The 13,999-nt window shown below is 44.0% G+C and overlaps 2 protein-coding genes across 4 annotated transcripts in view; one reads left to right on the top strand and one right to left on the bottom strand.

Annotated features, from left to right (window-relative positions):
* LOC109904551 (ATP-dependent RNA helicase TDRD9-like) overlaps positions 1 to 6,075 on the top strand; it is a 33,785-nt gene extending 27,710 nt beyond the window's left edge. The window contains exons 27-32 of the mRNA XM_031789199.1: positions 993 to 1,063; positions 1,139 to 1,248; positions 1,547 to 1,643; positions 4,451 to 4,589; positions 4,703 to 4,894; positions 5,057 to 6,075. Of these exons, the coding sequence (XP_031645059.1) occupies positions 993 to 1,063; positions 1,139 to 1,248; positions 1,547 to 1,643; positions 4,451 to 4,589; positions 4,703 to 4,894; positions 5,057 to 5,164 (717 nt within the window). The 3' untranslated portion in view covers positions 5,165 to 6,075. The remainder of the gene's footprint in view (positions 1 to 992; positions 1,064 to 1,138; positions 1,249 to 1,546; positions 1,644 to 4,450; positions 4,590 to 4,702; positions 4,895 to 5,056) is intronic.
* The window catches only part of rtn1a (reticulon 1a), a 43,240-nt gene continuing 35,009 nt past the window's right edge, over positions 5,769 to 13,999 (bottom strand). For all 3 annotated transcript variants that reach the window (XM_020501233.2, XM_020501234.2, XM_020501235.2), the window contains 6 exons: positions 9,481 to 9,688; positions 9,209 to 9,347; positions 8,696 to 8,765; positions 8,014 to 8,060; positions 6,733 to 6,791; positions 5,769 to 6,577 (listed from right to left, as the gene is read on the bottom strand). In XM_020501233.2, the coding sequence (XP_020356822.1) occupies positions 6,535 to 6,577; positions 6,733 to 6,791; positions 8,014 to 8,060; positions 8,696 to 8,765; positions 9,209 to 9,347; positions 9,481 to 9,688 (566 nt within the window). In that variant the 3' untranslated portion in view covers positions 5,769 to 6,534. The remainder of the gene's footprint in view (positions 6,578 to 6,732; positions 6,792 to 8,013; positions 8,061 to 8,695; positions 8,766 to 9,208; positions 9,348 to 9,480; positions 9,689 to 13,999) is intronic.

The following is a 13,999-nucleotide window of genomic DNA, read 5'->3' as shown; positions in this document are numbered from 1 at the left end:
GAACAATGTGCTCTGGACAGATGAGTCAAAGGTGGAGTTTGGCCGCAATGCCAGGCGAAAATGAAACGGCCTTTGAACAGAAGAACCTCATACTGACTGTAAAGCATGGTTGGTGTTATTGTTTGTGGCTGCTTTGCTGCCTGAGGGACAGCTTGCCTTCATTTAGTCAACCATGAATTCCATATTGTACCAGAGAATTCTTGAGGAGAATGTGAGGCCATCTGTCAAAAGGCTGAAGCTGAACCAAACATGGATCTTGCAACAGGACAATGATCCATAACACACAAGCAAAGCTACAACAGAATGGTGCAAAAAGAAGAAATGGTTATGGAATGGCTGAGTCAAAGCCAAGATCTCAATCCTGTCAATGCTGTGGGGGATACGGGTTGTGCAAATCCCTCCAACATGACACAGTTGAAGCAGTACCTTAAAGAAGAGTGGGAGAAAAAAAATCCTCCCAGTCGATATAAGAGACTGATAGGCAGTTAAAAGAAACGACTACATTAAGATATTTCAGCCAAAGGGGGCAACGGCAGCTATTGAAGCTAGGGGTGTACTTATTTTTCCGCACCATGGAATTCCATTTCTGTTCCTTTTTTTAATTGTTTTTTTTTATGATTAAATGATTGCAAATTATAGTCTTTCAGTTTAATTTGTTATATTAGGTTACCTTTATCTCTCAATAATGTTGAAGTGAAGATTACATATCCATCTGTCCAAATATTTACAAAAAAATAAATAATTTCCAGGGGATGCACTTTTTCACATGACTGTAGCTATGAACCCCCCTTAATGTAATGGCAGGGGGGGTTCTGATTATCAGACTTATCAACAGCTGTAACAAGGTGTTCAGTGTAGGAAATACTAACTGGTGTCCTAGTTTATAGAAAGACTCCGAACATAAATGTGTATGAATGTTAGTGGCTACAGAATGCCCATTTGAGTCTTACTGCTGATTTGTAAGTAAGTGTTGCTGATGCTGTTCCCAACAGGTTCCTGTGCATGGCCCATCCAGCCCTCACAAAGTCAACTTCCACAGCTTTTGCAATGTCAGCCACTACAGGTTAGTCCGTGTCACCCAGATCAGGTTATAGTTTGTCCCACTTCTGGTGACAGTGCTAATGTCAACTCCTTACAGGTCGGTGCGCATAGAAAAGGACAGCATCAACTCAGTGGCGTTGAATGACAGTCCTCAGGACAGCCATCAGAGGATGCTGGTTGCCGGCGGAGTGTCTGTCAGTGCCACGGGTACAGTACTGGGAATGGGATGTGATCTAGGACGTAAGCACACTCTAGAACAGGGGTATTCAGCTCTTACCCTACGAGGTCCGGATCCTGATGGGTTTTATTTTCTGGTAATTAATTGCACCCACCTGGTGTCCCAGGTCTAAATCAGTCCCTGATTCAAGGAGGGGGGGGGGGGGGGGGGGGGGGGCAATTGAACTGGCTTCGTGGTCTACACTTGAATTTGAGGGCTCTAGAATAAGGGTGAGACCCTACCAGACATTGACTTTGTTATAACCGTAAGATGTGTGTGCTGCTCTAGGCGCATGCATTCTACTGAAGGAGACTACGCTGATGCCTCACATCCATGGCCTGCCTGCTCTCATCACCATGCTCTTCAGCCCTGTCATAGAGCTACGGTCAGTCTCCTCGGAGATAGTATGCTCCTCACCACATTCACATTTGATCAAATTTCCTATCAGAGAACCGTACCCTAAGGTCCTATAGGGAATGTGAAATGATTGGGGTTCTACCAAGCTAACGTGGAATTGTTTTAAGACGATCATAACAAGGATAATTTAGCCATTTGGTTTAGAATTTTAGGACACCTTAAGGTATATAAAAAAATATATTTAAAAAATATATATATACACTGCTCAAAAAAATAAAGGGTGACAACAGCTGTAACAAGGTGTTCAGTGTAGGTGTTCAACACAATGTAACTCTAAGTCAATCACACTTCTGTGAAATCAAACTGTCCACTTAGGAAGCAACACTGATTGACAATAAATTTCACATGCTGTTGTGCAAATGGAATAGACAACAGGTGGAAATTATAGGCAATTAGCAAGACACCCCCAATAAAGGAGTGGTTCTGCAGGTGGTGACCACAGACCACTTCTCAGTTCCTATGCTTCCTGGCTGATGTTTTGGTCACTTTTGAATGCTGGCGGTGATTTCACTCTAGTGGTAGCAGGAGACTGAGTCTACAACCCACACAAGTGGCTCAGGTAGTGCAGCTCATCCAGAATGGCACATCAATGCGAGCTGTGGCAAGGTTTGCTGTGTCTGTCAGCGTAGTGTCCAGAGCATGGAGGCGCTACCAGGAGACGGCCAGTACATCAGGAGACGTGGAGGAGGCCGTAGGAGGGCAACAACCCAGCAGCAGGACCGCTACCTCTGCCTTTGTGCGAGTAGGAGGAGCACTGCCAGAGCCCTGCAAAATGACCTCCAGCAGGCCACAAATGTGCATGTGTCTGCTCAAACGGTCAGAAACAGACTCCATGAGGGTGGTATGAGGGCCCGACGTCCACAGGTGGGGGTTGTGCTTACAGCCCAACACCGTGCAGGACGTTTGACATTTGCCAGAGAACACCAAGATTGGCAAATTTGCCACTGGCGCCCTGTGCTCTTCACAGATGAAAGCAGGTTCACACTGAGCACGTGACAGAGTCTGGAGACGCCGTGGAGAACGTTCTGCTGCCTGCAACATCCTCCAGCATGACCGGTTTGGCGGTGGATCAGTCATGGGAGTGGGGTGGCATTTCTTTGGGGGGCCGCACAGCCCTCCATGTGTTCGCCAGAGGTAGCCTGACTGCCATTAGGTCCTCAGACCCCTTGTGAGACCATATGCTGGTGCGGTTGGCCCTGGGTTCCTCCTAATGCAAGACAATGCTATACCTCATGTGGCTGGAGTGTGTCAGCAGTTCCTGCAAGAGGAAGGCATTGATGCTATGGACTGGCCCGCCTGTTCCCCAGACCTGAATCCAATTGAGCACATCTGGGACATCATGTCTCGCTCCATCCACCAACGCCACGTTGCACCACAGACTGTCCAGGAGTTGGCGGATGCTTTAGTCCAGGTCTGGGAGGAGATCCCTCAGGAGACCATCCGCCACCTCATCAGGAGCATGCCCAGGCATTGTAGGGAGGTCATACAGGCACGTGGAGGCCACACACACTACTCAGCCTCATTTTGACTTGTTTTAAGGACATTACATCAAAGTTGAATCAGCCTGTAGTGTGGTTTTCCACTTTAATTTTGAGTGTGACTCCAAATCCAGACCTCCCATAAATTTGATTTTTGTGTGATTTTGTTGTCAGCACATTCAACTATGTAAAGAAAAAAGTATTTAAATAGAATATTTTATTCAGATCTAGGATGTGTTATTTTAGTGTTCCCTTTATTTTTTTGAGCAGTGTATATACACACACACACAAACAGAGAGAGAGAGTTTGGATACACACACTCATTCTAGGGTTTTTATTTTTTACTATTTTCTACTGTAGAATAATAGTGAAGACATCAAAACTATGAAATAACACATTTGGAATCATGTAGTAACCAAAAAAGTGTTAAACAAATCAAAATATATTTGAGATTCTTCAAAGTAGCCACCCTTTGCCTTAATGACAGCTTTGCACACTCTTAGCATTCTCTCAACCAGCTTCATGAGGTAGTCACCTCGAATGCATTTCAATTAACAATTCTGCCTTGTTGAAAGTTAATTTGTGGAATTTCTTTCCTTAATACGTTTGAGCCAATAAGTTGTGTTGTGAAAAGGTAGGGGTGGAATACAGAAGATAGCCCTATTTGGTAAAATACCAAATCTATATTATAGCAAGAACAGCTCAAATAAGCAAAGAGAAATTACTGTCCATCATTACTTTGACTGACCTTCATGTCTTAATGTGGAAAATGTCAAGAAGTGCAGTCACAAAAACCATCAAGTGCTATGATGAAACTGGCTTTCATGAGGTTCGCCACAGGAAAGGAGGACCAAGAGTTACCTCTGCTGCAGAGAATAAGTTCATAAGCGTTAACTGCACTGCAGATAGCAGCCCAAATAAATGCTCATGGTCTGACCTACACGGCTCTAGCTCTGCCACCCTTCACTGCAGATGGGATGTCTCATGGTCTGACAAACACGGCTCTAGCTCTGCCACCCTTCACTGCAGATGGGATGTCTCATGGTCTGACAAACACGGCTCTAGCTCTGCCACCCTTCACTGCAGATGCGGAAGGGCGACATCGGTGGATAGAGACGCAGCCTCATGCGAAAAAAACCACATCTCTAGCTTAAATTGACAGCTTTTATTTTTTTGCTTATATTTCCACACATACTCTAGTGGGCTAAGTGATAACATAAATAATGTTGCAATATTCACTTGAAATCATGCATTAAGTTCTACAGGTCTGTAATGTATCCTTGCCTGTTCTCTGCAGCACCAACGAGGAGAGGACCAGCTACACTGGTGCCCTCTGTGGTCTGGGGTGGAACGTCCAGTCTCACGAGGCTGTCCTTCCTGAACATGACACAGAGCTCGCCTTTGATGTCAAATTCGGTGTAGAGGACATCACAGAGGTAGCTAACACCCTTGTAGTTCCTGCGTCAGTCCATTCAAATCAATATTTATCATAAAACATGAGTGTCAACATTCCACACATAACCAGTGTTTGTTTTGTTTGTTGGATCAGATCAATGCGTTGTGTGGTGCCATCAACCGTCTGGTGTGTGAGGGGCCCAACGGTCCTCTGCACCTGGGGCCTGACAGGATCAACAGCCTGCAGGAGGACTGCCGCGAACGCCTCGTCAGGTTATTTACTAAGTCACCCCCTCGGGAAGACCTTGTTCCTGTGTACTATGAGGAACCAAATAAATGGAACCAGGTATGGCTTGAATTCATGGTGTAATGTTAGTTTTCTCCACTTCAATCAAATCAGTCCTGACTTTAAATAGAAAGTAAGGCCCATACTTAACTATAATTTCTAGTGTTCAGTGTATATTGAGCGTGTATGTGGGACTATTTTGTGTGCGTGGTGTTTATGCAGGTGGATCCCAGTCAAGATGGAGATTGTCCAGAAGGAAGATGGAAAGAACAAAGGGGTCCTGTTCCAGCTACACCCCGTCACACTGCTCAACATGTGAGGCCATTCTAAAGCAGCAACCAGAAGCACAGCATGCTGCTGTTTTCAGCTTGACTCCCCTTATTTATGTTTTACAAGATTTTCTTCTTCTGGAACCCACAGGGAGGACATTCTCGTTTGATAATTGTGGTATATATTTGGATCATTTTGCACATGGTCCTGCCATGCTTCTCATGTCCTGGGTTTTTCTTTTTATTCAGCTTTGCTATTGCTGTGTTAGGTGTTTGGAAAGTATAACTACACTATAATTTGGGGATATAAATCATTGATATTCAAGGAATGGAACTCCTTTTGTATAAATGAATCTGACTTAGTCACGGTATGGTGCTAGCTTTAGTTCAGTGACCTGACAGCCAAGTTAAATTTGTCACCTCAGCATACTGACATGCAAGCACACACATAACAGGAAAGGGCCTTCTGTGCCAGAAGGTATTTATCTTTGTTCATAGAAAGTTATTTCAAGTCACTTTGGATATTTATCTAGTCTTGTATGCACTCTGTACCATTACGAAACATAACATCTCGTATGTCCTAATATTTCTAACTCCAGACGAGACTGCCCTTGTCAAAACATTTTGTCTTGGACCCTATTTTCAGTAATGCATCTGAAAAATGATAACATTATACATCAAGGAACATTTATTTGTCTTATTCTGTAATTAAATACATACTGTAAGTGCAAATAGTTAGACCAGGGTCTAAGAACTACATTGAGTATAGGTGAACATTGTACAAAGTTGGACAGTTAATTCAAACAAGCTAAATATCATCAGATAATCCTTGTCTTCATAGTAGTTGAACAACAGTACCTAAAACATGATAGTGTGTAGTTACATAGTTATGCAAAAAAAAATACAATTACATCAAATTATTTTGTGCTTGAAAACACAAAGGAAATCATTTTGAAATGTATATATATTGACTATATATACTGAGAGAAGCCCCACCAGCTAACTGAAGCAGTATTTAACATTGGCAGCAGAGCATTTCTGTAGGCATATCGCTTTTTTGTGCCAAACCTTAGTTTGTTGTAAGTACTGAAGGAAAATAAAAACTAGTGTGAGAACTGCACGAAAGATACAAAATAATATTTACTCAAGGCTTGACTTCATGCGCTTAATAACAAGCAACACAAAATAAAAAGACATTTTCTTCCAAATTGTGTACTTGTCTACCTAGACTTATCTTGAACATGGGTGATTTACTGTGTGTGTTAACCATTCTAGACAGTTTTGGGGTCAAGGCTTCTCCAGTGGTTGGTTTTAGAGAACACCTTCTAGATGACATAGTACTACCCCCAGATAATGACAAGGCTATCCAACAATGATCAAGCTGTCTGCCACTGAGTCTGAGCTGGGCTCCACTGTTAGCAAGACTCAGGTCTACTCTTCCTTTCGCTTGGCCCCGGGGATCTTCGCCTGAATCCTGTCGAGACAACATGGAGGTCACCACTCTGATACAGTGTTAAACTTTTCTATTTTGTATCAAAATGAACATCATTCCAATCTATTTTATAGTGGGATGTTCCAGGGACTAGTGTGTTTATTCTTGAGTAAAAAAGGTCATTAACTACTACTCACTTCCCCACCACAGAGTTCACTTGGGTCCGTATTAGTCCCACATATTGGTCAATCTGTGCCTGAGGGTGAAGAGAGGAAAAACAACTTGGATTACATAAAAAAAATATTCTTTATCCCATTACTCAACAATATGAAAGTAGAAATAATTAAACGCAACAGACTTTCTATAAATCTAATGAGTAGAATAAACCTCTTCAGAATAGCATGACTGCCAGAGTTTATACTTCTCTGTAATACCAACTACCCCACCGAAGACATATTTTTTTAAGTATACTGTCATAAGACTATATGGGAAAATAAAACTCAGAATAAAAAGGAATGTTTTAGATCTTCCGAAGTCTGAGGGTGGTTTTAACCTTCCAGACTTGGACTTGTATCAACTCACCACCCAGGGCTTTTACTTGCGACATATTGTTAAATGCACTAAAGAGGAACAATGGGTACATGTTGAAGATGCACATTTATGGCCCCAAAATATGTGTTTTTTAAAAGGATTAAGCTAAGAACATTCAACTTCATAGTTAACACTATAACAACAGCAAAAAAAAAAAAAGTTTTCTACAAGAACCAATGTCACTCCCTAAAAACACAACTCTATGAAACAATCCTTGGATATCTTTCAGAATTAACTATTGGAACCTAGACTTAAAAATATCTGGATATTGGCATAAATGGAGGGAATGTTGGAACATAACTAATAAAATTAGCATACAGTTTTTAAACTAAACTGTATGCTTAATCCAGTATATTAATATATACACAATTTATTACACAAGACAAAATTCACATTCTACACCACAATAGCAGTCGTGTAAGGCATGGATTATTCAATTCAAAAGTTATGGCCAGAGTTAGGTGGCTGTCAGAAGTATTACAATGTACATTTATTTACTTTTAATCCGTCTGCATATTTCAAGACATGGCAAATGAGGGTGCAGTGAGATACCTCATGGGTTGGATGATACTTTTCTTGTCAATCCTTTTGAAAAACTGAACTGTAAATCAACCAATCCTCCATGGTTAACACAATGGAAAGGTCAAATGCTTTATTATCGAAATGTTTGAAGAGCCCAGGTGACAGAGAGAATCAAAATGGTACAGTTTGAGGACATATGGCGGAGAGTGTGCGGGTGCTGCAGATGGGCGTGTGAGTCTGGCAACGTGTGATGTTGACTATGACTATGTTTGTATGTGTGTGTTTTGTATTGTAAAAAAATAATCATACAAAAAAACTGTACATGTACAGTACATGTGTTCTAGAGAGTGAGGGGAAGTTCTTACCTGCTTTTTCTCATAGACAATGGGCATGCTGAACATGGACACCACGGCTGTAGGGGAAGAGAGTGAGAGCGTGTTGGAGCAGTTAGACCTGGAGTGTCAACCAAGCCCCAGCTCAGAGACTTAACAAAAATATGAGATCTGTTATGTCTTCAGTTGTGAATGAATCCTTTGAACAAGGCCCTTACTGAATTGACCTTTTTTTTTAGGATGCAACTAATCCTAATCTTGGAAATCGATTGTTTTTGCTCAAAAGGGCATAGCGATCAATAATCCACTGTGATACAGAATTGATACAGATTTCAGTAAAACTCTTAATGGTTCCATGAAGAACCATATGTGATGAGGCAACCATTAGGCTGTCTGAGCTGCTCTTGTCAGGTCATGTTTCCCTGCTCCACAGCGTGTGTTCTCACTGTGTTGGGTTAACCATTGACAGACACTGGGGTACTGTGATGCTTGCTTATTACAGCCCACTCCCCTGATTATAGTACATACTCCGAATGGCTCTGTGATGGTGTAAATGGAGGTTTCAATATGATTCATTATATTACATTTTATAAAATGTTAGACAGCTGAGACAAAATACAGTATGAGCTGTGTGTCAGGCTGAACATGGTGTGCAGTAGAGAGGTGCAGAGCTGAGTATAACAGCTACAGTAGCCAGTCGTAGAAGGATCCTCACCCAGAATAAGCAGAGTCAGGCCATTGAAGAGAGCGCCCACATAGGTCAGCAGCCACATCAGGACAGCAAACTGCAACACAGGGTAAAAACATTTAACTATTGGCATTGCTTAAACAAATCCACTCCCACAATTTATGGTATGTGTATATGACATTTGACTGAAGGTATGTCATAATAAAATGATTTGATGTTTTAAGTGTCACTTAATGTTTGACAGCAGGAATAGTACTGAGATGACATATGTTAAAGAATGTAGTGTTGGTAAGATGGTTATGTCCACCATGTCATTATTATTATGTTTTTTACCCCCAATTTCGTGATATCCAATTGCGATCCAATTACGATAACCGGCCGCCCTATGGGACTCCCGGTCACGGCCGGTTATGACACAGCCTGGGATCGAACCCGGGTCTGTAGTGACGCCTCAAGCACTGCGATGTAATGCCTTAGACCGCTGCGCCACTTGGGAGACAATGTCATTATTTTAAGCCCAGAGGCAAGAGTTAGGCTGACCTTCAGTGAGTCGATGAGGTCCTGGACCAGGAACAGCCTACGGAGCTCCTTCATACAGGTGTTGGCGTAGAGCAGAGCCTTGTCAGCATATTTACCGATCTGATCCTGGGACAGAGAGATCTCCACCTCCAGATAAGATCTATAGGGAAGAAGTACAACAGACTATTAGTGTCCAGGCTAAAGTGGCATTGCAAAAAAGATGAGTGAATGTTTAAATGTCAGATTATTTCATGTGCTGAGTAAACACAGATCCTGTATCCTCCCTAACTCACTTGAATGGGTGCCCTTCATCGGTCTTCTGCACGGCCTGAAGCACAGACTTGTAGATCCTGAAGCTGATGCTGGCAGAGAGGGCGGCCAGGGTTAAGTAGGCTCCCACACTGACCACACTGAACTGGGTCAGAGAGAAGAGCAGCAGGAGCACACTGCCAAACACAGCTCCAGACTGCTTCACGTTCCTCCAGTAGAGCAGGTCAATGGCTGGGGGGAGGACAGAGACAGGAGAGCAGAGTTAGGATCCAGTGTTAGACCCAGCATTACACACTACAGCAGGGATCTCCAACTGGCGGGCCGAATTTGGCCCCCCAACTTTTTTTGGGTGGGGGGACATAAGACTAAAAACACATCAGTTCCAAGTGATTTTAATCTTGGAAATCTGTTCCAAAGTATTCCCACGCATAATAGAAAGAGATGTGATCGTACACAAATGTAAACAAGGTTTTAAATGTTTGTTTTAGTCAAATATCTGTTTGGGCTTCTTGCTGTCAATTTGCAGTCTACAAATTATGTTCTGGCCCCCTGATTATTCACTCAAGAAATAAAATCGTCCAGAAGCTGAATCTAATTGATGATCCCTGCACGACAGTATGACCAAGACCCATGATTACAGAGATCGTATGATGACCCATCTGTGGGGTGACTGGGGTCACCCCAACATGACACAGTATGACCCAACCGTAGGGGCACCCCAACATGACACCGTATGACCCAACCGTAGGGTCAACTCAACATGACACAGTATGACCCAACCGTAGGGTCACCCCAACATGACACAGTATGACCCAACCGTAGGGTCACCCCAACATGACTAACCGTAGGGTCACCCCAACATGACACAGTATGACCCAACCGTAGGGTCAACTCAACATGACTAACCGTAGGGTCACCCCAACATGACTAACCGTAGGGTCACCCCAACATGACTAACCGTAGGGTCACCCCAACATGACTAACCGTAGGGTCACCCCAACATGACTAACCATAGGGTCAACTCAACATGACTAACCGTAGGGTCACCCCAACATGACTAACCGTAGGGTCACCCCAACATGACTAACCGTAGGGTCAACTCAACATGACTAACCGTAGGGTCACCCCAACATGACTACCCGTAGGGTCACCCCAACATGACTAACCGTAGGGTCAACTCAACATGACTAACCGTAGGGTCACCCCAACATGACTACCCGTAGGGTCACCCCAACATGACTAACCGTAGGGTCACCCCAACATGACTAACCGTAGGGTCACCCCAACATGACTAACCGTAGGGTCAACTCAACATGACTAACCGTAGGGTCACCCCAACATGACTAACCGTAGGGTCACCCCAACATGACTAACCGTAGGGTCAACTCAACATGACTAACCGTAGGGTCACCCCAACATGACTACCCGTAGGGTCACCCCAACATGACTAACCGTAGGGTCAACTCAACATGACTAACCGTAGGGTCAACTCAACATTACTAACCGTAGGGTCACCCCAACATGACTAACCGTAGGGTCACCCCAACATGACTAACCGTAGGGTCACCCCAACATGACACCGTATGACCCAACCGTAGGGTCAACTCAACATGACACAGTATGACCCAACCGTAGGGTCACCCCAACATGACACAGTATGACCCAACCGTAGGGTCACCCCAACATGACTAACCGTAGGGTCACCCCAACATGACACAGTATGACCCAACCGTAGGGTCAACTCAACATGACTAACCGTAGGGTCACCCCAACATGACTAACCGTAGGGTCACCCCAACATGACTAACCGTAGGGTCACCCCAACATGACTAACCGTAGGGTCACCCCAACATGACTAACCATAGGGTCAACTCAACATGACTAACCGTAGGGTCACCCCAACATGACTAACCGTAGGGTCACCCCAACATGACTAACCGTAGGGTCAACTCAACATGACTAACCGTAGGGTCACCCCAACATGACTACCCGTAGGGTCACCCCAACATGACTAACCGTAGGGTCAACTCAACATGACTAACCGTAGGGTCACCCCAACATGACTAACCGTAGGGTCAACTCAACATGACTAACCGTAGGGTCACCCCAACATGACTAACCGTAGGGTCACCCCAACATGACTAACCGTAGGGTCAACTCAACATGACTAACCGTAGGGTCACCCCAACATGACTAACTGTAGGGTCAACTCAACATGACTAACTGTAGGGTCAACTCAACATGACTAACCGTAGGGTCAACTCAACATGACTAACCGCAGGGTCACCCCAACATGACTAACCGTAGGGTCACCCCAACATGACTAACCGCAGGGTCACCCCAACATGACTAACCGTAGGGTCACCCCAACATGACCCAACTGTAGGGTCACCACACGTCCACGTTGTGATATCCTTTACAGCAGTAATCCCAGGGTACCCCAGGCAGTTAGGTCAGATAACCTCAGAGGCCCCTGACGTGTGGGATTTTGCTCTAACCTATGTTTTACTGCGTTTGATTGAGCTGTCGATTAAACGGAGGAGTGAATGTGCCAAAGTGAAAACCTTTCTATCCGGCTTCTATTCGCATATATATATATATAAATATATATATATATATTCACGTAGTCTGCTGTTGTGAGGCCGTACTATATATATATACTACCGTTCAAAAGCACGTTTTTTGTCCATTAAAATAACATCAAATCGATCAGAAATCCTGAAAGCATTTCACTGTAAGGTCTACACCTCTTGTATTCGGCGCATGTGACTAATACAATTTTATTTGATCTGATCTATGGATTTCACATTACTGGGAATACAAATATGAATCTGTTGGTCACAGATAACTTAAAAAGTAGAGGCATGGATCAGAGAACCAGTCCGTGTCTGGTGTGACCATTTGCCTCATGCAGCGCAAGATCTCCTTTGCATAGAGTTGATCAGGCTGTTGACTGTGGCCAGTGGAATGTTGTCCCACTCTTCAATGGCTGTGCGAAGTTGCTGAATACTGGCGGGGACTGGAACACGCTGTTATATGCGTCGATGCAAAGCATCCCAAACATGCTCAATTGGGTGACATGTCTGGTGAGTATGCAGACCATGGAAGAACTGGGACATTTTTAGCTTCCAATAATTGTGTACAGACCCTTTTGAAAACATGCTAAAACATGAGGTGATGGCAGCAGATGAATGGCATGACAATATGCCTCAGGATCTCATCAATGTATTTCAATGCATTCAAATTGTGTTCGTTGTTCGTAGCTTATGCCTGCCCATACCATAACCACACCGCTACCGTCGCCCACACGACGCCATCTGCCTGGGTACAGCTAAAACCGGGATTCGTCCATGAAGAACACACTTCAGTGTGCCAGTGGCCCTCGACTGTGAGCATTTGCCCACTGATGTCGGTTACGACGCCAAACTGCAGTCAAGTCAAGTCCCTAGTGAGGACGACGAGCACTCCGATGAGTTTCCCTGAGGTTACTGACAGTTTGTGCAGAAATTCTTCAGTTGTGCAAACCCACAGTTTTATCAGCTGTCTGAGTGGCTGGTCTCAGACGATATCGCAGGTGAAGAAGCCGAATGTGGAGGTCCTGGGTTGGCGTGGTTACACGTAGTCTGCTGTTGTGAGGCCGTTTGGATGTACTGCCACATTCTCTAAAACGAGGTGGCTTATGTTAGAGAAATTAACCTTCAATTCTCTGGTGGACATTTCTGCAGTGAGTACGTCATTTGCACGCTCCCTTGTGTGACAAACCTGCACATTTTACAGTGGCCTTTTATTGTCTCAGCACAAGGTGCACCTGTGTAATGATCATGCTGTTTAATCAGCTTCTTGATATGCCTCACCTGTGAGGTAGATGGATTATCTTGACATAGGGGAAATGCTCACTTACAGGGATGCAAACAAGTTTGTGCACAACATTTGAGAGAAATAAGCTTTTTGTGCAAATGGAACATTTATTTTCTTTCAGCTCATGAAACATGGGACCAACACTTTACATTTAACTAGGCAAGTCAGTTAAGAACACATTCTTATTTACAATGACGGCCTAGGAACAGTGGGTTAACTGCCTTGTTCAGGGGCAGAACAACAGATTTGTACCTTGTCAGCTCAGGGATTCGATCTAGAAACCTTTTGGTTACTGGCCCAACGCTCTAACCACCAGGCTACCTGCCATGTTCAGTATACATCCAATTCAATGGTGTCTTAAAAGACTGGCGCCATGTCTTGCTATTTATGGTTTTTGGGCATAAGACTCAGTATGTTTTCAGCCCCCAACAAAGACGGCAGAGGTTTGTCACCCCTGGATTAGGCCTGAGTCAGTGTACCGTTCCAGCTCAGCTCAAGTGACCCCCACAGCCCTCTCCTGTGTTGGCTGGAAACACAGGCTTGTTTCCATGAGAAAAGTGTCTGGTTCACCCACAGTTGTGAGCCAGCTCCTCCACATCCAGTGACTGTGGCTCAGTGTACATTCATGTATTTCAATGTTCAACTGTTGATGTGACACCTGCAAGCCCTCTGTTTTATGAGGAG

This window comes from Oncorhynchus kisutch, linkage group LG14 (assembly GCF_002021735.2).
Source record: "Oncorhynchus kisutch isolate 150728-3 linkage group LG14, Okis_V2, whole genome shotgun sequence".
In the NCBI taxonomy this organism is placed as follows: Eukaryota; Metazoa; Chordata; class Actinopteri; order Salmoniformes; family Salmonidae; genus Oncorhynchus; species Oncorhynchus kisutch.
The sequence above is the reverse complement of the archived record's forward strand: the minus strand, read 5'-3'. Positions and strand labels throughout refer to the sequence as shown.